Source organism: Dermacentor andersoni, chromosome 3 (genome assembly GCF_023375885.2).
Source record: "Dermacentor andersoni chromosome 3, qqDerAnde1_hic_scaffold, whole genome shotgun sequence".
Taxonomy (NCBI): domain Eukaryota; kingdom Metazoa; phylum Arthropoda; class Arachnida; order Ixodida; family Ixodidae; genus Dermacentor; species Dermacentor andersoni.
This window is the reverse complement of record NC_092816.1, coordinates 100,293,644-100,318,595: the sequence shown is the minus strand read 5'-3', so window position 1 is coordinate 100,318,595 and position 24,952 is coordinate 100,293,644. Positions and strand designations below refer to the sequence as shown.

The 24,952-nt window shown below is 44.6% G+C and overlaps 1 protein-coding gene across 1 annotated transcript; it reads right to left on the bottom strand.

Moving 5' to 3' along the window:
- Positions 1–1,602: 1,602 nt before the first annotated feature.
- On the bottom strand, positions 1,603–23,489 carry LOC129386980 (uncharacterized). Its single transcript, XM_055075604.1, has 3 exons — positions 23,463–23,489; positions 1,818–3,060; positions 1,603–1,726 (listed from the first exon to the last, which is right to left on the bottom strand). Coding segments are annotated over exons 1-3 (1,272 nt in total). The 3' UTR covers positions 1,603–1,724.
- Positions 23,490–24,952: the final 1,463 nt, after the last annotated feature.

Here is a 24,952-nt window from a genome sequence, read left to right as displayed (position 1 = left end):
ACTCGCCAGAATGGCTATAAAGTGACACGCACTCAAGCTTGTGTTACAGTATCGCCGTGAAGTCACCCGTTTGCGTATTCTAATTGATACCATGTACTGACATTAGTGAGCAATTAGTTTCTGCGTTTTTTACACCCTCTATCATCCGCCGCTCGTTCACACAATTTAGATCCACCCATAATATATACACATACAAAATACAAAAGGGAGATCGCTAAAATGAATTAGCTCGTTCGTAGAAGTCATGAAATCGTCGTTACCGTCGTCATTATCTTGGTCCTGTCATCAAACACACGTGCGCGCGCTAATTCTATTTGACTGTACTCGAATCACCCAAATGAATACAGGCTTTGCACAAACACGTCTGTCAGACTCGTAACGCTTCGCGGTACCCCAAACAATCCTGCATAGCAAGCTGCTAGCACAATGATTCACGTAAGGTCGATTCGCGCAATGCTTGAGATTTGCACAAGTTTAATCGATATTTTACATTGGCCAACAGTGACATAAATCGGCACTTTGTGCTAGTGAGAACATGACTTGGAGACCGAATGAAAAGATGTTTCTGGACGAACACGAAATGCAGCTAAGCGAACCGACTTGAATCATCAATTCTTCTTTACCCTTACTCCGGCCAATTCGCCATCACTCGGCCTCAGCACACGGCTTTCCCCTCTTATTCTCGCCCTTACGGAGATTCTGACACCAATCCTGGCCTCATTTTCACCTGAATTCTTGAGGGTGAGGCAAAGTGAGGATGCACACTCCCTGATGAGAGTGTCCACATCTGGGCACTGCGTTTACTGACAAGTTCAACATTGATCCCGAGTTAACTAAGACAAAGAGATCCTAGGGATCGATCGACACTTCCTCAATATAAGAAATGGAGGCTCACCAAAACCTTTATTTGTCAAACATGAGAACGACTGGAAGTCAAAGGGATTGATTATGACTTTGTCCATGTATAAGCAGGTAACTACACACTCGGCACTTCCAGTATGTCTGAGGTTTGACTGTGTAAGCAGGATTCTTCGTTTGAGTGATTACCTACAAATTCAAGCACCTGCACAATTTGGTGAATAAAATTTAATATTTTGGCATTATTGGAGCAAAAGTACTGTTTCAAGTTACAAGGCGGCAAGTATCGATGTACAGACCTCTAAGAGGTACTCAAATTTATGCCAGGAAATGTGCGCTTTCTCTAGACATTTCATTATCTGTAAATAATAGATCTATCAATAAGAACGAGAAGGTCTACAATGCAGTCATGAGCGCCTGATGTTACACAAGCCATCCAAGTAATGAACAAGAATGGTATAGCACAGGAAACGGGAACTTTCACCTCCATAAAGGTAATGGTCCTACTATGTTTGATAATGTAAATCGAATTCAGTCATAGTGACGTCTTGACACCATTTCTTCCATTCTTTGCCAAGACAGCGCCTATAAATGAGTGACGAAAGCAGACAGCCTTGCTTAATCAGGATGAAATATAATTACATCAACAACACAATGGTCCTCATTACGACGCTGAAAACAATCCAAGTCACTTACATGCGCGTTTTTTGTTGTACCTGTCGAAATGTAATCACTGCTGCCACCTTTTTGTACACTTGAAACATTTATTTGAACAATACATTTATCAATATGCACAGCTGAGCCCAAGCATAGCATATTCTTCATTTTCGTTTCGGCGCGCCATGTCCTCTGAAGCGTAGAATTATTTCTGCAATAAGAAAAGCGCACACATGACGAATTAGTTTGCAGCCTAGTAAAGCTCGCACTCTGCTTTTTAGTAAGCGCTATAATGTACTCACACTTCTTCCTGCGGATAAGGGTGTTGTAGTCGAAGGGAGTGCCAAGGCCGTAGCCGTAGTTCAGGCCGTACACACCGATGCCGTGTCCGAGACCATAGTGACCAGCACCGTAGCCTAGGTTTCCAACACCGTAGCCGTAGACTGGGGCTGCGTGGTAGGCAGCGAAGGCTGGGACAGCGTGGGCGACAGTGGCGACAGCTGGGGCGTGGTGAACGGTGGTAGTAGCAACAGCTGGAGCGGAATGAACGGTAGCGAAAGCTGGGGCAGCGGCGTAGGTTGCAACTGGGGCAGCGTGGGCGACGGTTGCCACAGCAGGGGCTGCAGCCACAACTGGGGTAGACTGGAACACTTTGGTGACAGCTGGGGCGGCGTATGTGGCGACAGCTGGAGCAGACTGGAAGGTAGTGACGCGGGACACGGCTGGTGCAGTGGCGACGGTGGCAACAGCTGGGGCGGCGGCGACAATTGGAGCGCTCTGGTAGACCTTGTTCACAGCTGGAATAGCCTGGTAGGCGAGACGGGAGGAAGCGGGGGCAGCAACGACTGGGGAAGACTGGAAGACCTTGGTCACGGTTGGAGCAGACTGGTAGGTGACGCGGGACACAGCGGGGGCAGCTGCGACGACTGGGGCGCTCTGGTATGACTTTGCCACAGCTGGTGCGGCCTGGTAGGTGACCCGGGAGACAGCTGGGGCGCCAGCAACTGGGCCATTCTGGTAAACCCTAGTCGCAGCTGGGGAGGCCTGGTAGGTCACGCGGGAGACAGCTGGAGCAGCGGCAACGAGTGGGGCGGACTGGTAGGTGGTGAAGCGCGACACGGCTGGAGCAGCGGCCACGGTTGCGACAGCTGGGGCGGCGGCGACAACTGGGGCAGACTGGTATGTGGTCACGCGGGACACAGCTGGGGCAGCGGCAACTGTTGCGACTGGAGCTGCGACGTAGGTAGCGACAGCTGGCGCAGCTTGGACAGCCGTGACAGCTGGGGCAGCATGAAAAGTGGTCACAGCTGGAGCAGCGTGGTAGGTGGATACGGCACCAGAAAGAGCTGGGGCTGCTACAGCGTAGCCGGAGGCTGGTCCATAGTTAACGCCGTGGCCGACACCGAAGCCGGTCAGGCCGGAGTAGCCAATTCCGTGGCTGAGACCGTAGCTGGTTAGGCCAACACCGTGGCCGAGATTGTAGCCACTGTGCAGGAATCCAGCAAGCGAGCTGGAGGCCAGGGCCAGGATGACGGTGAGCCGGAACTGTAATAGAGGACATTACGTAATTGACAAGTTTGTATAATTTTTTTATAAATATTTCCACTGGTATTATCTGAAAAACGCTTTACTGCAGAAGAATAAAGACCTGTGTGAATAGTTTTGGAGCAGCCGATTTTCGTTTTCCACAGTCTTTACTGTCAACTTTTCGGTGGGGGAACAATTATTATAAAACGGATTTTATTGGCAGGCTATGCACAATCACAATTTATGTGCTAGACTTTAGGCATACACCGACTAGCTATAGTGGGAAGTGCGTGTATTTAGTCACGAAATACTTGGTTACAGTTCTTTTGTTTTATTGCGCGAACGACACTTCTCGTATTTACCTTTCTCAAACGAGATAGATAAGTCAGGGTTCGAATAATGAGTTTACAAAATTTTCCACATCAGGTTACTAATACGCTAGGTTGAAACAAGTTTTACTATAGTCCGAATAGCGGTTCACAGGCATTATATTTACTCGAATATAAATAAATAATTTCTCTTTTTAACTGTACTTCCACGATGAAGAAGTTGCATGAGTTGTCTAAAAAACGTTATTTTAGTGTGGTCACGGCAATTGGGGAGAATAAGGCCGAAGAGTGAGAAATACTCGAACATCTAAATAACAACGCAGCCTTCCATAGATTCATGCGCATCCTGTCACGTGCGACTTGCTATCCTGAATCTTAAACTGAATATGATTGGTGCCTACATGAACTGAGCGAGTTTTAAAATCTTCCAACTGATTATAGATGTTAAGCACAAGGTGGATTGGGCTTACCATGACTGTGGCAGTAACACCTCAGAGAAACCAAGGATTGCTCATGTTCGCTCGTTTCCGAGCCGCTTATATACCCGATATGAGAAGAGTGTAATCGAAAGGGAAAGAATAAAACAGCTAATGCTATAACGTTTAGCCTTTAACCCCAATTGCATTCTTAGTTCGTTGGTTACTTAGAACCTGAGATCCGGGTGAGGATTCACCGTTGTATGAAGAACGTAGGATGCCGAGTACCGTTTTTTCTAAGTAGTCTATTTTCCGACCTTTGGGGCCTTTACCGGGAATAGGAGCTCTCGCTCCTCCAACGTAGAAGCTGAGTGATCTGTTAGTTTCCCCCCCCCTCCCCCCCGTAGGACAAAGCTATTGAGCAACAAACCCCCGCGGAAGGCGAGGGCGTAGGGCGCTTTACGTTTAACAGGACACGGGTCTGAGAGGGTTGATATGCGGCAGATCGCTTTGCGCGAGTACTTTGTATGAAGCAACGGCGCGTCCCTCCGGCTTAATCGATCTTAAGAAAAATGAGATGCGGTGTCTGCTTTTCATATTTCGTGAGGATTTTCAGTGTATTTTTTTTTCTTGCCTTGAATTCCCGTGGAGATCCTGTCTTCCTAGCTGGCTACCAGATGAAGGATACCTTTAGGTTGTGCGCATAAATTCATGACACCACTTATGCCGCTTCATGGCCTGTAGAGCCACTATCATAAAACTGAAGATCTCTCAAGAGATGTCGGTAAATGGTCAAAGATTGATAGCAAACTGCATTTGTAAGGCGGAAAGTTAAGGGACGAAGAGCGCGCCTTGCATTTGTGTAGACTAGGGGCGCTGACAGTCTCTCTGAACTTAAGACTGCCTTTTAGGAACGCAGGCTTTCAAAACCTAAATAGTCTGACAAAACCTTCTGATATTTTCTTGTTAGCTTAAATCGATCTCCGGTAGAACCCGATGGCGGTACTATACGCGATCACTGGCTTTTTATGAAGCGCAGCAGAATGATTTCTTTCGATAAAAACATTTAGATAGTTTATAAGCTTTCACCAATAACACATTTCCTTATATTCAGTAATAAAGTCACTGCAATTGACGTCCCTATCATCAGTAATTCAGCACCCCCTACATCACCAACTTACTGTGTTAGCATTTGCGAAGCCCAGTAATATGGGCTTAAGGTCGCGCTTTCGTACAGAACTCTCTGCGGGAATCGAACAGGAGTACGCATAAATGACAAAATTCTCTTAATATCTATGCAATGGTTTGTGCTTGCTGAAAGAATGCTTGAAGTGCTCGAAATCGAATGCTACTGTTTCCTCTATGGCACGGAATCCACTGCTGTGTTTCTTACGGTACTTTAGGGCATAAAGTTGGGCGAGCTTTAATTTAAACAAAGACATGTTACAGCCCGTAAGAAAAACGAAAAATGGTGCACAGACAAAAGAATGACAGAAAAGATCACCTTTCTTGCTGTTTTTTTGTTATGGCACTATTTTTTCAATTTTCTTACGTACTTGAACATGTATTTTTCTTACGAAACATATGTTTAGGGTGCGCTAATCGATATTGCCAAAAGGAATAGGAAAGCTGCCGAAGTGCATTCATTTCATACAAGTACCACGTGCTTTAACGGTACCCGCTTGAATAGTCAGGAAAGAGTTCCGCAACGTTCAACTGAATCTTTAGCTCCAAAAGTTACCTCATTTTTTTTTGTTAAACCATACCACAGTTGCCTGCCTTACGAAACACTTGTTTAGTGTGCTCTAATCGCTACGGACAATGGGAAATGGTGCACATCGACCATTTCATACAGGAGCTACATCGCTTTAAAGCTGCTAATTAGAAAGTGAGAGAAAAACTTATTTTATCTCAAGAAATGACATACCTATGCACGATCTCAGTAACACAAATAACAAGCGAGGAGCGAAAAGAAGATGAGGCAAATCACCGCCCGTGCTATCCTACAGAGTCCTTATAGGTCCCTTCATATCTGCTCAATGTTGCAGCTGCAGTGCGCAGAAAATTAGCTTTCATTTTATTATATAACCAAACAAAACCCCGACAGCCACTCACAGTAGTGATTTCTACTGCGAATATCCTGACGATATGGTTTCAACTGTTGACATTATGTATGCAACATAATGCGGTTCTTGAACGTCTGTCTTCTTTTTCTGCTTATCGCGTGTATTGAGATAATGACTCTTGAGCCAACCGCACCATGGCGTCCTCTCAGTCAAAACTGGTGATCAACCGTGGCTGAGCAATGAGGCTGCTCCGCAGCTATGCACAAGGTCAGTGCTTCTTTCTGAGGCATCGTTGGCGGCATTCCAATGGAGGCAAAATGCAAAAAAAAAAAAAAAATAGACTCGTGTACATCAATTTAGGTGCACGTCAAAGAATCCCATGTGGCTGAATTTCAGCCAGTTTCCCCCTTAGGCTGCACAGTGTGTAACCAAGAGCGTTGGGTTAGTTGGTGGACATACAATTGCTGTGACATACTCAATAGCGCGAACAAGGATAACGGGAAAAGTTCGGTCAGGACAGAGTGCTAGACTTCATCTGATGTTGAAGTCTAGGTATAGTACAGTCAATGTCTAGCCCTCTGTAATGTACTGACGTTTTCTTTCGTTGGCTTTGTTCGCGCTATTAACTATCTCATTGCGATTCCCCCCAGGCGTCACTTATACACTCTGTGTTGCTTCTGATAGCTGAACCCTAGAACTTCATTTTTTTATTTAAAGCTCCGACACAAGCATTCGCAAATATTTATCTCTAACACACATTGCAAATAATTTTTCATTTGTTATGGAGCTTCGAAATGCGGTAAAAAGATTTGACAAATTAAGTTCTCAATAGCACCAAAAAAACTCGCGAAAGGGTATAAGGCGGCGGATAAAAAACACTGTTGGTCCCGTCGTCGTATCTGGTAGCCCTTTTGTTTTAACAGCTTGGCCAGCGTTAGCTTCGACAGATCGCATGTCTCTCATGCATCTACTTTCCTGAAACCCAGCAGAATGCTCATAACAATACCTTCTAAACTGAGTTTCAGTGTGTACTAATCTAATAAGAACCAAAAAATGCATGTTGGACTAAATCATATCGCATGGGCACGTTCGCACAACAGTATCTCTCTCCATGTGCGCGAACACAGGCTGTTTCTGCAGTCTCTTCAGACAAAAACGTTTTTCGTTCACCTAAACACACTCTACGCAAGTTTAACACCACGTGGCAGTTCCTGGCGTTCATTCTGCATATTGGATTGCCCAATGAAATAGGACGTCGAATTCATTCAATGTTTTATTGTTTTTTCCATCGTCGTTGACGCTGCAGCAGTACATCTCTCAGAAATTGTCAATCTTCTTGAAAACCGACAGGGGCAAAATGAGCACAAGCCACGTATTGATTTCTGCCCTATTGAGACCAACTTGATGGCATGTTTTGTTATATTTCTGAGCAATAATAAGAGCGAGAATTTTACTATTTAATTATTTGTACGACAACCTAAAACCTAAGGCAAACAGATATATGGAAAAAAAGCGCCGATGTTTGATTTTTATTCCTGCATTCCGCCAGTAGATAAATTACCTGCTCTTTTCTCTTCTTTTATCCAGTGGCGTAGTGAGCGTCATTTGCATAACTGCGGTTGTTTCGCCCGAATTTTCTAGGACGTATAGAAAAATATTGGATAGCGAATCATCGTACGGGATACTCTACACTTTGAATTTTAATTAATTTCATTTCCACGTGATTTCACTGCACTGCGCGACGCTCTGCTTACTTTGTTGCCGTCAAGGGCTGTTCCTGAGCAGCCAGAGCTTAGGTAAGAATTGGATTGAGTGAAAATTATCTATACATCACACCAGCCCTACTTGGTCCAGGCGAATGCTATACTTTCCTAAGATTCCGGGCCTCAATTTTGGCATTCTTCTGTGAGAGGCAGTGTTGTTCAAAGTTATTGTATAAAGTGAATACTCTTTATACAGTGAGCGAATACTTCAGGCTGACGTCTGTGCCACATAATCTGCATGCAATTTATGACGACACAACTCAAGACAGACTTACAATTCTACTGCTTCTCTCGCTCATACAATATCAAACATCAGAAAGGCCTATTTGGATATATTAATTCCTGGTTGGCAGAATTAGAATTTTCGCCTCATCAATATCCTCTGCGTGGACAGCAAGATGGCTCGATTTGACAAGATTCACGGAATTGACTGGTGCGGTATAGTATTACGACAATGGTTGTTTTATAGAAGAAATTCTATAAAATAACATCAAACAGACTCTGCATGAAACCGACTAATTTAAAACAGAAGAAGCAACTTCCGCATCACTTTGTCGGCGAGCATGCAACGGCATACATCCGACAGGTGATGAGGTTCTTCGTTTCAGCTGGCGCAGACGCTTTCTGTATCGGCTGATGCGCACTGTTGTTCAAAGTTATTGTATAAAGTGAATACTCTTTAGTCCATGACTTACTTCAGGCTAACGTTCGAAAGCTAATCAAAGGACGGCATTAAGCTTTGGTGCTGACATTGGTCATTTAGAGCTTTTACAAAACAGTTCGGTCTTTGCTCTCAGACAATCAAGTGTTTCAAGCATACTTCGGCCCCCATAATCTTTCTGCAACCTGTTAAAATAGGACAAAAATGTAATTGCGCATATTTCTTCTCAAATAAAATAAGGCAATCAATATTACTTACTCTTGATGTTGACAAAGCATGGCTTCCGCAGGAATTTATTACGTGAAACTGAAGAACGATCCTCGACAACCAAGCTTGACTTCTCTTTTGACAACTATCCATTCGCGGGTAGTACTTTCTTTGACTTCTTGAAGACCTTTGTCAAGACGTGTGCTAACGTACTTCGTTTTAAGTTGAATGAGCAAACCTCGATCCTGACCAGTATTGATGACTGGAACGCTTTTTTCTTTAGCGGTCAGTCTTTTCATCTAGATTACAACATTCCTCCAATTAGCCGCATTATATACTTGCACACCATTTTTACTGAAGTGAAATGTAGAATAATTATTTTCCGATTATTATTTTCTCTTACATGCCCTTATTCGGCAATTAAAGCACTATGCTTTGCGAACTTATTATTCTATTTGATGTGAGCTCCTAAAAACGTTTCTGAGCACAAAATAACGACGAGGGCCTAGTTACAACCGTGCTCGTAGGCAAGACAAGCGGTCTTCTGCACGAGCGTTTCCATAAGTGAAAGTTTGCAGTAGTAAATGTTTCTGAGAAGCCAATGTTATAATATCCACATTAACCTCGCAAACCGCATTCTACAAACTACCATAGAGATCGGGAATACGTGCCACAACAACTTCTAATTTATTTCTGTCGTGAGACTCGTGCATGCCACCGTCCTTTCTCATATCTTTCAGACTACTTTATGAAACAGAAAAGGGAGGTTGTCAGCGTGGCCCATGTCTTATGGGAGTGGTCCACTTTCAAACTAGTTAGCATCGAGGTGCGAGTGGCCCATTTCTGCATGTAGAGCGCTGATTTATTACAGGCACGGCCGATTTCGCCGGTGAAAGCTTTTCTGTGGTTAAGATTGTATGACACCAATAAGGGGAGAATAGTTGCGGGTGCAGGTGTCAAGACAAAAATACATTTGCAGCGAGCAGCTGCTCATGCCGCATGGCATGTTTTGTAGGAGGATGAGCAAACATTGGCATGCGCGTGAATTACACGCGCTTTAGGCATATCGAATCGCTGATGTGGCATCTGAAGCTGCCGCGTGGAAGAATAGCGTTTGTCGTTAGACTTAATATGTAAGATTTGCAAGACTTTGGAAGGCGTGATGAGTGAAAAGCCAGAACAACCTTACTACATAGAACTGTGCTACAGATTTCGGCATGGGGAATAAGTAAAAAACTAGAGAGACAAGGCTCTATGGGAAGTTAAGTTACAGCGAGGTTCAGACGCTAAAATATTATCGCAGGTGCCTTATTCGCTTACAGATTTGCGACGTGCGCTAAAATTTTGATGTGGCAACTATGAAGGCTGCTGTTTTATTTTTTTTCGAGAACGAGTATGGTTGTGCGATCTCTGCATGCTGCCAGCATTTCCGTGTTTCGGGGAGGAGCTTTGTGCGCCCGCGCTGTGTATTCATACATGCGCAAACTTATGTTGTGTGTTAGACTTCGTGCAAGCGACGCTGAACATTGCAGGCACTGAAACGTATTGAAACTCGGAAGGAACTGCGAATGTGGGTTTTCAAAATTCCGAGTTTTGTTTCTCGTATGAGAAAACGCAAATGAGTGCAATTGGCTGTCAGCCCGAGTAAGATAGAAGTGAGTTCTCGAGGATGAGTGCCCTTGATCTTGTGTTATTGTAACTTTTACCTAGAAGTCATTTCCGTTTCAAACAGTAAGCCTTATGGTTGAACTACGAACGAAGGATCGCTGACCACCTAACACAATTTTATATGGAAGAAGACAGAAATCTAGGCAAGTTGGCGCTGGTTCGTGCTGGAAAGTGGAAAGGTTAAAATTGTCGTACACCTGACTGTACCAGGGAGCTACAGGATGCAATTTTTTTTCCTTTCATGAACCTCCACCCAACTTGCGGGAGCTTCCGAAGGAGTGATTTGTCATGGTTGAAGCAGTAACTCGGTGAAAACGAAGACGAAAGACACAACACATGCACTGTTGTTCGCTCTGCATTTATTTTAGTTGTTGTGGCCTCAATACGAATTTGTGACGCTCGTCTTCGTTTTAGATTTAAAGCATGAATCATACTTCAGAGACAACCCGCCGTGGTTGCTCAGTGGCTATGGTGTTGGGCTGCTGAGCACGAGGTCGCGGGATCGAATCCTGGTCACGGCGGCCGCATTTTGATGGGGGCGAAATGCGAAAACACCCGTGTACTTAGATTTAGGTGCACGTTAAAGAACCTCAGGTGGTCGAAATTTCCGGAGTCCTCCACTACGGCGTGCCTCATAATCAGAAAGTGGTTTTGGCACGTAAAACCCCATAATTATTAATACTTCAGAGATGTACCAGACACAGAGTTAAAGTACACACATACTGTGTATACCCCTTGGCGAGTAACAACGGTTCAGCATGCTGTTTAAAATATTATTGCGGTGACACACCTTTGCTCTGAACAACAAACCCGCACGCCCAGTCACTTAATCACATCTTCATTTCTCCCCCTCTAACACACGCCCACCTGCTGTACGCGCATCGTCGGTGGACACCGAGTGCCAATTATGTCCTCATTTTATGCAGTTCTGACTCAACTGAGCGAATGCCGCTTGCGTGAGCTGGCGTTTGTGAGTCCGGGCGCATATAGAGCTAGGAGAGAGAGAGAGAGAGAGAAAATGATAAATGAAAGGTAGGGAGGTTAACCAGGACTGAGCCCGGTTGGCTACCCTACACTGGGGAAAGGGAAAGGGGGACGGAAAGATTAAAGAAAAAAAAGAAAAGAGAAAGTCCACTGGAGATATCAGTCGGTCACTCAGTCCGGATCACAGACGCTGACTCAATCCGGTCGCTTTCAAATATCGCAGCAGCGCTTTTGTGGCCTTTTGTAGCTGTGATATGCGAGGCCATGATCCCAAGATCTTGTTCAAGGTGAACGGCTTTCCATCTAGCTGATTGAGAGCTGTGCAGAGGTCTTGCCTTTCATTTTCATAAGATGGGCAGTAGCACAGTAGGTGTTCTATGGTTTCCTCGACACCGCAGGCATTGCACTCGGCGCTATCAGCCATCTGTGTCAAGTCAGCCTCCTTACGCGAGTGACATTACTGATGTGTGAGACGGCAGTTCTGCGAGTCGTGTTTCTCCTGAACAGTTGATTATTCATGTCTAAGTCGCACATTCCGTGAATCCGAGTGAGTCAAATTGAGCCGGTGAGACTAGGAAACCGGGTAAGTCTGCCTGAGTCTGGTTTAGGTCTGTCCGATTCCGAATAAGCCAAGTGAGTGATTTTTTTAGCTTTATTGCGAGTAAGACACAACTTGAAATACATCAAATTTTTTGGGGTATGTACTAGTCAAGTCTATTTAGGTGGCCGATTCTTGGTTCACATATGTCGTGACCTTGCTTTTCGGAGGATCTAGGTTTGGGAGACGTTTACATCACGTGATCAAAAAAATTATTGCAAGATTGAGCCAAACTTGTGTTTAACTTATTCGTTTACGCTGGTGCACAGACGAATGACTGTTTTACACGGTGGAATCCCTGCACCTCTGTATAAGGTATATCTTTGTTTTTCTTCTTTCTCTAATTAGGCCTCTAACAGTAACCAAATACACCCTTTAAGCTAAATTTGCTGCTTTTTCTTTAGCTTTCGGATCCCTACGGGAAGAAAAGAGCGAAGCTTGTAATGTAACGGACGAACTGCTCCAGCTAGATATTACACAACCCCATCCGGAAATGAGCCTTGCTTCATTTTCCTTAGCAACACTGGGACATTTAGCAAATGCATAGTCACGAGTTTGGCGATGCGCCTCCGTGATCTGTTATACAGAGAAACGCATGGGGTCGGACATTCCGAAATGGGTGTCACACTACATCCTAAGTCAAACCCCGCGTATGAGAGTGCCAATTATGCAGGAGAAGAGTTCAAAATAACGCCGCTTAATATGTGTCCCGACTGTTTGTGGTGCAGAGAACAAAGGGCCCCTAGTTACGCGGGCCGAAAATATGTGGCCCGTTTTGTTAGCCGGGCTTCTTTATGGGCAAAAAAAAAAAATCAACGGAATCATGCATATGAAGTGGCCTGCCGAAAGTGGATACAAAATCTGGTGGCATAAAAGTGAAAACTAGGATGCTTAATATGCTTCCCGCAGGGCAAATGCGTCAATTTTATGTGGGAACAAATTTAGAAGGACGGTTAGTATGAATTTCAAATATATGCCGCCAGTAGCTTAAGCAGCTCTGTGTAAAAAAAATTTGTGTGAGATTTTTTTTTTTTTTTACTTTTTAGCAAGTGCAATCACGCCATGGCGAGTATGCAAGGCTTTGCGCATCTGTGAACCGTCGTATTTCACCGGAAATACGCGCAACAGGATTTGATGCCAAGGCCGCCACGTGGCAGACCAGCATTCAAACTACTACACCACAAGCGCGTATTCCTATTTTTTCTTACGTTATATGTAGCAGCGAGTTAACATGCTATGCACACCACAAACACGTACATGTGCGACGAGTACATTTTGGAAGATTAGGATGTATCTCTAAATTGTCCTTTAAATCTTCAGCGAGCGTGGATTCTTTCCATATGAAATAGAAGGGTTTATTTTTCGTTGTAAATGGTTCTGTGCTTGCGTGTATGTCCGATCGGCAACAGTTGCGTGTCCTGCATATAACCTAGATTGATGTTGGCTCGCAAACATAAGATTTATTGGTACATTGTGTTCGTGCAGTGGGCATGGTGCTTGGCTTCTCAGCGCTCACTTTGTACATTTTTTTTTCTATCGCATAGGTTACATATTTAGATAAAATACCGAATGTAGACACGCCTGCCTATCTTCCTATGTGCACGTTAACAGCCACGTTTGGGAGTCTTGTGCGGTGTGACGCTTTAAATATGGCCGTTACCGGCGAATGCGTAGTTTTATTTAATTCGAATGCTTCCTTGTGGCATATAAAATTAAATTCTGTGGTTATACGTGCCCTGTCCTAGACAGACTTCTTCTGTCTCGCGGCAATATGGTCATCGGCCACACTGTAGTGGGGGCGGGGGCTCCGGAATAATTCTGACAACCTGAAAGATTCTTTACTTGGACGTAACGAACGGCACAGGGGCGTTTTTGCATTTCAGTCCGATAGAAGTGAGGCCACCGCTGCCATAATTAGATCCCACGCTTTCAGGCTTAGCAGAGCGGCACCGCAGGTTCGATATATGCGTTAATCAGGCCGCGTGACACGTTAAAAAACCGACGTTGTACGTGGGGTCCAAGGAAGGGATGCTGTGGGTGGTGATGCTGATGTTGCTACAGGCGGGGTCAGGCTGGCAGACCTGGCAGGCAGTTGGTCGGTGTCTAACCACGAAGAAAGTGTTCACACTTCATACTATAGCGTTTATCGTGGGGCATTATTTGAATGTCACGCTAAAAGGCACAACCTTCGAACAACAACAACAAAAATAATCTTTCATTTCAAGATAAGCGAGAACAGCCATTTCATATGTAGGGCGATATGAAGCTGAAGGGCCTACTCACACTCGCTATTTCCCTTTCACACTGATTTGCTTACTTCTCATGCGTATTTTTCTGTATTAAGGTTATGTCCTCGTTATACGGGAAGTGATGAGAGACTATAGATATGTACTTTCTTCTTCTGCCTATCTAAATTGAGAATGCATCGGTGCCTCTTAATTACTGCGTTTGCACTCATCACACATGACAACCTATCTGATAGAAGCGAGCACGTTCTTTTTACAAAAATCAGCATTTCGCTCATATCTACTCGGATTTTTAAATCAAAGCTATCTTTGCCTAAACTCCCGGGCGTGATGTGGCAGCGGACTGCTGCTGGGTTGGCCGGTATTTCTAGGATATATTTGACGACATAGATACGAAGTGGATATCCGCGCTAAATACTAGTGGTATCAAACTGGCCTATATCACCAGTGAATGCTGACCGATAAAGTGGGACAAGTAGATGCCCCTCGGTTCTGCGTAATAAACAATATGAGTTCTTGCATGAAACCTCAACAGATAATGCGCTCTCGTAGCTCTCTTTAAAGCACACCGATTTCCAACTGCGAGTGCCACATATATTCAACAGATTTTTCTATTTACTAGAATCTTGACTTGCCTATTCGACATGTGCCCATAGTGCATTCTTGGTGAACCTCTAAGAATTATTTGTGCTATAGTGTGGCACAAATGGAGCAGAATTCTTAAGTGTGGCGATATCTGTGTTGCTATACTCTGCGCAGAAACTTGTCATAACTATTCTTCCTTCGACGAACGTCATGCATGGCCTTCATCCTTTCGACATCGCTACATGGACATCTCATCCTTGATCTTTCTTTACAGCAGGAAAAAAACACTATTGCGCATACAGCCTTTACTTATAATGTATTTAAATGATAGTTTCACGTACATTCCAACATGCGCGTTCAGCGTGCATAACTTTCTGTTTCGTCTTTTTCTTAGACGTAAATCAGTTTGTCATTGCGGAAAAACCTATTTTAAGCATATACTGGCACAAAACAGCCTACCGATTGCCTGCGTGTGTGCTGGCCAGCTGCCCTCCTACACTCCTATAAGCATTTTTTTTTTACTTGAGGTCATTAAAATGCACAGCTCCCCAGAGTACCCTTGATTTTAAGCACAACGATGGTAATAGTTTGTAGCAACTAGATAAAAAACTTGCAACTGGATATTTTAAACAGTATGCACAAGCTATTTATATATTCGTAAACGTTCATTGACAATAAATACTATTTGATTGAAACTTCGCAAAACGGCAATAATTACAATATTCGATGCATTAAACCCCCACAGTATTCATTCCCATTTGGGTCGCAAAAACGTGTTACTTTCTTCTCATTTCGCGGTTCCTTAAGAGAATGAAACATTTTCTTGGAAAAACCTCCAATTAATTAAATGACGTCAAACTGCATCACAAAAACGCGCCAACAAAAGAAAGTGCAACAACGCGTGCCAAACCTGAAAGCACCCCCTTGCTGCACTCCGTGCGCTTTTCCTTTCTTTGGACAAGTTTTTCTTTCTGCTTTCCCACTTTGTGCCGTTTTCTAACGCTCTCACGCTTCTCTGTCGCGTTTTCTTTTCCTTTTTTGTGCGCTTTACACAAGGAAAACAGAAGCCAGGAGAGGAGGGGGGGGGGGGGGTGGCGTTGACGAGGACGCAATGGTGGCCACTGCAGTGGCTATGAGCGTCGCCGGGAAGGAGGGAGAGAGAGGTGAGGTCACAGGCGGCGGCGGCGGCGGCGTCGACGGTAGTGCCTGTAAAGCGGACGGGAGGCAGGCAGTGAGAATGATGGCATGCGGTTACGAGTGCTTGTTTTGGGGGGGGGGGGGGGTGCCATTTCTGACAGTGCTGCATATACGCGGTGTTTCATTCATGAGTCTTCTATGTGCATCCCAGAGGGCTGATTAAGGGTCCGTCATAGTTAACACCGCTTTTAAGGGACGCCAGTGTCGGTCTGTTTCTGTTAAATGAAGTACTCGTTAAGTGCACTATTTTATCCAGAACATGGCTGACAGTTTGGGGTGTGCGAAATTCCGCGGCAGTTAAACATCTGTGGGCTTACTTAGACGTCTCCATTGGAATGAAGACGGAAGGGAAAGCACGTCTATCCTTAGCGAAGCATGAGTGAAAGCTGTTGAGGAAAAGGACGCTTGTCTGAAGGGCGACGAGTCAATTACCATATTTCCTGAAATACCAGTGGTAGAGATTGCTTACGCTGCACTGGCTGACGCCGTTTGAGAGGAAAAGGGCGCCCTCACTATTCGAAGCTTGCCAGAGGAGAAGGTGTTCTTCATGACCCTATGCCACATGATGTGCAAAGCACAGGACACCCAACGCTTCGGGACACCTAACGAAGTCTTCTGCTCTACAGTCCCACAAATGCGCATTTGCGTTGTGACGCGCTCTCTGTAATTTCTTATCCGAGACTTAGGGGAAAAGTGCTCGATTCGCATATCCCCATTGTCTTTGCGATATTGCAGACGGAATTTAGAATATTAAGACATTGGAACCAGTCCTATATTTCTGAAACCCAAGCGAGGCGTCCTAATGATACTGCCCACTTCCTAGGTATTGCAGTACTCAAAGGTCAAGACAGATAGACTGGAGCAGTGACATCTCACAAATATCAACAGGAATGCAGGGTTTACGAATGTAGCATGAGCCTCTTTTACACGACTCGTAAACTAGGCCATGATATCCCCGTATACTAATACACATATATGTACCACTGTGACTACGGAGCTAGCTCCGGGGAACTCGAAAATTCTGCCATTCTATTCGTGGTTCTGAAGGGGCTTATATAATCGTGCCGGGGGCAGCGTCGAACTGGAGAATGCGCTGTCATTCATGCCGACAGCAGAAAAGTAATGAAGCGGCTTGACAACTCCCGTAAAATGGACCCGCCTGTCTGTGTCATTATGACTACAAACACATTATGGGTTATAGCATGAATACAAAGCTGCGTTGTTTAATTCTAACAGGACATACACGAAGAAAAGAGGGTCATTACACAAGATGATGCCGAAGCTGACAGCTGCTTTATTCACCTTCAGAAAGCACATTACACATGCGTCCACAAAGTTATAATAAGCAAGAAGGAAAGAAATGTGGGAAACACGCATGTTTTATTGCAATCAGTACGATAGTGTTTTCTTGATGTGCGCCCTGTTAGAAGTATGGAGCATCAATTCCAATACATAATTAAAAACCAACTAGCATATGCGCAACCATTTGTAGGTTAGATGTGAGGGTGGACTTGGTGCCAGAACACGCCGGTAGCCAAGACAGCGAAACTGCGCATGTGTCGACGGGCGGGATCTCGGACAACACTTTGTCGCATTGCACATCCGGCCTGGGCGGCATGACTCCAACCCGGCGGCCTGAATTACTGCGGCATACTGAGGAGGACGCCTCACCCTCTACAAGCATCCGCTAGCACACAGACTGCCACGCGTTGCTCAAATCCACATGCGTGAGATCCGGACTGGAGTCGCGGCATTGACAGAAGGCATCGTCGCTAAATATGGGACGAATAAGAGACACCTGCATGGTAGCCGCTGGCAGTAAATACAAGTACACAAAATGAGAAGAAGCCGCCGAAACAATAGCTTGCTGCACATGCACAATGGGCGACCGTCCTACCATCAGACATTCGCTATCTGTCATCCTTCGCATACACAGATCTTCGGCACGAATACCTGCGACCAGATGTAATCGCCTCTGAAGTCTGGGTTATCTCAAGCAATGACAGTCGAGCCGGAAACACGCTGCTCTCCCTGAGAGAGTTTGCGCTTGAGGCAGGCGTTCATCGCTAAATGGGATGCCCTTCCCTGAAGACCTCCCTTTTAAATGCGTTTAGGTTCTTTGTGAACTAACACGAATTTCCTGTGGTTTGTTAAGTTTCCATGAGCGGAATTTGGGATGCTAACGTTTCAGGCGCCGTCGTTGAGACTGAGCCTCTGGCTGGGGACGCAGATGTTGCCGTTCGAGACGCTGCACCTCTATAATCTAATCTAACCGTCTAATCGCCACAGAAGCTTGGGATGAACTTCACCAATAAATGACGGTGTAAGCAGACGAAGCAAATGGTTTGCCACGTTTATGCTGCAACAACGCGCGCCCATCCGGGTCTCACCACCATCACCGTGCATAAGAATCTCAGCCAGCTGACCAGCGGGAGTGTGCGTTCGGTGAGTGCGATAAAAGCAGAGGCCCTTCGAGGTCCGCTGCTATCTCCAAATCGGACAAGATCTGGCTTTAAGCGGGGAAGAAGCATTATGAAAACTGGAAGGACAAAAATGCAGCTGTATGACAGCTTCACACTTCGTTCCTTGAGACGCAGGGTACATCAATAGAGATTTTTAGAATAGGGGACCCCAAACGTTTTGAGCGCCAGAGAAGTAGCATTGAAGCCAATGCGCATGAGCGAGATCCAAACTACGTTTGGGTTTTGCGTAGGGCACGCCATTTCACTGATTTAGCGGGAGCCCCAAAAGTTGCTCCAGAAGATTTGCGTCAACAAACATGGCGGCACCCATCGAAGAGACGGCTCTAACCTAGCACCACATTGGGCTCCATTTATGGTAACGCGTGAATTTCACAAGCTAAGAGAAGTGACTGTGGTTATCGCTTTCTCTCAACTAGTGTGTGTTATAAAGATTGGTTCATTATACGCCGCAGATTCCGAATTCGATTGCCGATTACATGGCTTGTAGGCCTGACACAGCTTAGCTTGGCTGGTGAAGGCACGTAAAGTTGATTACTCAAAACTAAACGCAACTAATTGCTTGCTGCTAATGGTATAACCTCTAAATTATAATTAAACGCTACACGGACGCCAAAATCACTCTTATCATAAATGGCATATTTTATTTAATTGTTTTATAGTTTTTTTCTTTGATGCTGTTGTACCGCTGTCAGCGCAACACGCTATCCTCAAAAGCAAAGTCCTTTTGTAAAACTCTTCACTCCTGCGTGCCCCGACGCTAACACCCGCAAGCCTTCTTGGGGCCCCAGACTTTTGGGGCCCCTATTCTAAAACTCTAAAATATTTCATGCATAACGATTTGCCTATGACTGTGAAAATCGCTAAGGATGTGTCAACTGACCCCGACATGCAGATGCCTGTTGTGAAGGAAAGTACTGTGCGCAGACTGCTAAACGACATTTGCTTCGCTTCCCGGTAGATGACACGGAACTCCGCGCTTTCGAAAAGGCAGGGTATGGTCATTTGACAAAGAAAGTACCTGTGGACCGTGCAGTAGATGCGGAAGCAAGTAATGCATGTTGCCCAAACACTCCTTCATTACGCGTCACTCTGTGGAATACGGCGGGGCTGATGTAGCGTCTTAAAGCTACCGTATCCAGCGCTCCGAGGTCCCTTCAACGCGAAGCTAAAAAGCTTGTTATTGCATTGAATAGTGTGCTCTTTGCGTCTTGAGATGCTGCCAATTTTTGTGGATTGGGAGACTTTCGCTAACGTTTACGTCATGGAACGAAGAGTAATACCAAGTGAGCGCTCCATTTTCATTGCAGAACCGTATACTTCTTCGACGAGACCTGGGTAACTGCAGAACGCACAAAAGAAAAGGTGTGGGAAGACACCCATGTTGTGAAACGGCAAGACGCTTTCCGACAAGGACCAACGTCGGGTCTCCGAGCTACATCTGGCAAGCGTGGTCGCCACATTGTGCTGCACCCAGGCAGCGAGAAGGGCTTCGTAAATGGAGCACGCCTTCTCTTTCGTGCAAAGAGTGTTCGGTGATTACTATTCAGAGATGGATGGTCACCGTTTCGCGAAGTCGTTTGTTGAACGTTGGTTGCCGAATTTTGAACGCGCGACCGGTGTCTTCAAAGAAAATGACACCTGGAATTTTCTTATCAAAGCGTTCACCTTGAATAGGTGGCATCTGCATCCAGTAGAAAAGGTGATATTCAGCCATGGTTGAGAAGCAAGAACGCCCCGTTGTATCCTAATCAGCGAAAGGCGGAGCTTCTGGAACTTGTAAATGAGCATTTGCAAAATCATATTGGGTACAAAGGTAACATCCTCGCCAAAGCAGCTGGTCATGATGTTTAAAGGTTGCCGCCGTATCACTGTGAATTCAATCTAATAAAGCTAATTCGGAGTCTAGTGAAAGAGCACGTGGTTGCTAATAATGCAACAAAGGTTGCTGACATAGAATACTTTGGATGGAGGAATTAACTTAGTAAACGAGAGAAACTGGAAGCGGAACTGCGCTCATGTGGAAAGAATCGAAAACGAACCATGGACTGGGATAGCGAAATTTACGTCTATATTCAGAGCCTCATAATCGAGCTTGGCACAAGCTCAAGCCCCGAAGGTAGCGGAAGTGTTACAACTGCCAGGGAACAAATACCATGAGTGTTTTACTGCTCTTCTTTGCGTTCTGTTTGACAAAGCGTGCTCACAAACTAACCTTTTCTTTGGGAAGTTACCACACATAGGACACATACCAGAAATCACTGTTAATCTTTGCGACAAATTAGTTGCTGCTTTCATGACACAAGGCAGTCATCACAGCTGTTGCTTAAAGCTAATTTTGGCGCCTGATAAGCTCCCGTGGAAGAAACTCCTTCCTGGATTTACTACTGGTTTGTTGAAATAAAAACTATAAAATTATCGGGCTATTGTGTAGTTTTACTTAGGATCTCCTGAATAATTTAAACATGTAATGCATATGATTTTGCATGACATTTGGTGCAGGCCTCCAGCTGCCACTGTAGAAGTACACGTCGTTCGCACATGACTAGTGCGCTTTTTTGCTTTCTTTTCCGGCTGCAGTAGTTGCTTTGGACGACGGAAGAAATATTAATTTTTCAAGAAATTCTAGCAATAGTGCTTTTCAGAGGTAGAGGTACTGTGAAACAAAACACACTGGTGTGGTAGTTGGTACGAAAGAAGGCGTGAAGGACACCATTGAGAATCATGGAGTAGTGAGTTCCCAGAATAAAGCAGCACCACTTAGATAGCACAAGGCCTGTTCACTCCCATCTATGACGTGATGATAGTGGCCTGACTGCCATAGAATCTAACGGGTATGCTCCCGAGTAAGCCGCGGTGATTTCAAAGTCACCGCTTTCGTCTCACCAGCCTTGGCAATGGAAATTTCGGGCCAGTAGCATGACGTCATGGATCGGAGTGAATAGGACTTGTGCTATCAATGTGGTGTTGAGTGAAGGTGGCCTAACCGCTAAGCAGTTCTTGAAAGTTTTGAAGTTTTTCTTTTCATCCACGTTCGGGGGGGGGGGGGGCACTCTTGGTGATTGGCGTTCACACAGAAAGAAGGCGTTTGCGTGAGGTCTTGCCTCGCCGCAATCTTAGGTGACCTCTTTCTTGCACATTATGACAAGATTTCGTGCTCTCGCTTGGTAACAACAGTGGTTGCAACAGTATTGAGATTCGTGGATGAATATTTGGTGATTTTAAAACGTGACAGTGATTGCACCGTGGTTGCCACATCCACAATCTGATCTGCTTTCCGCGAATGCCTAAAACCTCTCGCCTTTACATGTGAAGATTCTGTTGACGGACGCATTAGGATTTTAGACCTCGTGTACTCTTCATGTGTGAAACACTCACACGTGTTGGTGTTATGAGCCAAGAGAAAAGGAGCCCCTTGTAGAGGGGTTTGAATTGAACGCAAATACATTTCGTGAGCTGCCCATCTGTCGCGTTGTCAGAGAAGGAGATAATATTCTTGTCACAGTAGCGGCGGCTTGCTATGTTGCTAGGCGATCTGTCATGCTGTGGTGACGTTACACTCCTTTTCGGTCTTCTATTGTCCGGGGCTATATGCAGGGTGTTCAAAATTAAGCTTGGTGGTTTTCATAACATTAGGCACTGGGAGACACGTGAGGACCACCTGTGCAAAATAAGTTATGTTGCCATGGGGACACAAAGTGAGATTATAATTATCGCTTTCAGCATCCCATCAAAGTAAAATTGAATAACTAATTTTTTGTTGAGTGCAGTAAGTGGGCATGTTTGTACTAAAGTTAGAGGCAGTCGTGATTCTACGCAGTATTCGTTGGAGGAATTCTAGCGTGTCTGTGCTCCGAGATATCCGACTCCACATTTTAATTGTCGTTCGTATGATTACGCACTCAATAGGGTTAGTACTGCCGCCAAGCTCCTCCCTGATGTGATGTGACTGTTGCCAGCCGCGTTTAGTCTGACCAAGTACAATAAAGTATCCATTCTTAGTAGGGCTGTGTCCAGTGTGCCTTTTCTCACGTCGTTAGTTCTTTTTTTGCTCTATTAACACAGGTACTATGTCAGTTTTCAGCGCTTTCTGTCATTTAGTAAAGAACGTGTGCTTCTTCGTCCTCAGTTGTCCTAGAACTGTTGTCTGTGTCACTGAATAATTTTGAACAAGTAGCAAATGCATTCCGCAATGAGGTGTGAGTTCATTGCCCGCGAATTACTCCAGGAAATTCTATCGAACAATTTCATTCACTTTTCTTATGCCACGAGACGGGCAGAAAATCAAGAAAACAGGTCTTTTTTTTTTCACAGTTGCTGATCACGCGCCAAGAGCATTCCGCAGTACAATTTCGTCTTGCGTAACGACATGTAAGTGAAGAGAAACGACGGCCGCAGACATTATTGTCTTTTGTCGCCGCGACAGTGCCCGTTCCTACCTCCGACAAAGGCCTGTCGGTGCTATAAAGAAGGAAACATGCGCGACCGCCGGCTGTGCTCGCCGTATTTGACATCAGTAGTGCAGACACGCACCACTCGCGAATTGCGAGCACGTCGATAGGGGACTCGGCCTGGCTCTACCAGGATGCACTCAGTTGCGTATGGCGGATCTGGCGTTCATCATCCGACGTGCAGAATCATTGCGGCGGGTAACCAGTGCTACTCACAAGGACGTTGGTGAAAGGTTATGCCTGCGAAGGCCGCGGCTACGTAAGTGATGAAACCAGAACGAGCGCTTGTCTTGCGATCCACAGGGAAAACCCCACTGTTTCACACGTCCGGCTTCAGAAACTGGATTTGGCGCTGGGCTTTTTACTGTCCGATAATATGTGCTTTCAATACCCAAAAGCTTATCTTACCTGACGCATGCGTGTATTTGGACTGCATTTGTGGTTAGAATTAAGTCTGACCAATTCCACCCTCTCACAGCAAAACCAAGTATTCGTTAAAGCAGCAACACATGAAAACCACCCAGAATAATGTTAACAACGAAAGCTTACAGGAAAATTTGCTTTTATATAATAATACTGCTGAGTCTCAGTTTTGAAAGATAGTGTTGGTGATTCGCTCTAATGTTTGTAAAGGGAACTGAAATAAGAGTGCATGAATATAACGTGACGGGTGGGATAGTGCACATATTTATCAGGGAAAGGAATTCTGGAATTTCTTTCTTTCTTGGAATTTTTGTGAACTCTTCCGTACGTGCTTATGTAAACTGACCTTGATGGCGCTGTCAATATTACTCATCATGTATTGAACGCCATGACTCTTGAAGCTCTATGCTTGAGCGAAGAGACTAGTATACAGCGTGTCCCAGCTAACTTTAGCCAGAGTTTAAAAATATGCGAAAGCCACACAGTCAGATAGAATCAAGGTAATGTTTGCCATCGCTTGGAGATGCTGAAATTGTTTGCTCATTCCGCCTAATTAGATAATTAGCCCTAATTATTTAATTAACTTCTCAAATATTATGATTAGATGAAAGCTGTCAATAAAGAAATGTATAGCGACATGAAAAACCGCCGATACAGCTTTCTGTTGCTGAATACGTGGTACAAAAAAAAGGGGTTTCCGAGCTTGAAAGAAGCCCGCGAATAAAGGCAAGGTGCCTCGAGAGCCCAGTCGCGCGGAAATTTCGCGTGCATTACCCGCGAAAACTGACCGCGTCAAATTGACGTGCACGCATTAAAAGGCATTAACTTGCCGAACAAAACAGAATTTTTCTTTTTCAGAATTGGCGAAGTCTGCCCGTTCCAAAATGAATACAAGAGGGCCGGGCATCTATCGCGCTGGCCTTAGCTACACCCTTAGCTGGGTAACCCTTAGTATAGGTGCACAAATTCGCATTTATAAGGTACATTGTAACTAATATATTAAAAGTTACATTGTAACTAATACAAAATATAAGGTACATTGTAACCAATATAAAATAAAAGGTACATTGTTACCCTTGAAAAATATGCAGCTTTAGAGGTTACGCTGTACACCCTTAGCTGGGTAACCCTTAGTATAGGTGCACGAATTCGCATTTATAAGGTACATTGTAACTAATATATTATAAGTTACATTGTAACTAATACAAAATATAAGGTACGTTGTAACCATTATATTACAAGGTACATTGTTACCCTTGAAAAATATGCAGCTTTAGAGGTTACGCAGTAGTCCTTTATTTTCTAAGAGCAAATGTAACCTCTAAAGGATGTGTTAAATTTAGGGGTTACTTCAGTAACTTATACGGATATTTTCTTCTTGATTGCATTCTATTTTTATAGCCAAATTAGAAAATTTGCACTGTTCCACTACAAGATATTGCCATCTCGAATTGGGGCGATATTGTCATGCCTGCCAGCTGGCTATGTTCTCACCTCAGATTATAGTTATGCTGGTGTTTAAATTGTGGGACTATAAAAGAAGAGACTTTCACTGTCAATGCATTTCATTAGAGCTTTAAAGAGAGCATGTAATTTGCTCGGGTTGGTATCGACCCAAACATTTTTCTTTCAGTCCCATAATTCAAGCTTCTACATGACAATCTGTGGCGAGAAGAAATCAGAGGCAACTGACAGGCATCACAATGTTGGCCCCATTCGAGATGCAGAACATTTTCAATCATGACGCCATGATAGATTTTATAGGTTAGCTATAACAATACAGCGCAATCACAATAAAGACATCTGAATAAATAGCCGAAGTAACCCCTAAATTTA

Coding starts and splice junctions, on each gene's coding strand:
- LOC129386980 (XM_055075604.1), bottom strand. CDS start 23,489: ATGAGTAATATTGACAGCGCCATCAAG. Junction 3,061..23,462: donor ATATTGACAGCGCCATCAAG/GTCAGTTTACAT, acceptor CCTCTATTACAG/TTCCGGCTCACCGTCATCCT.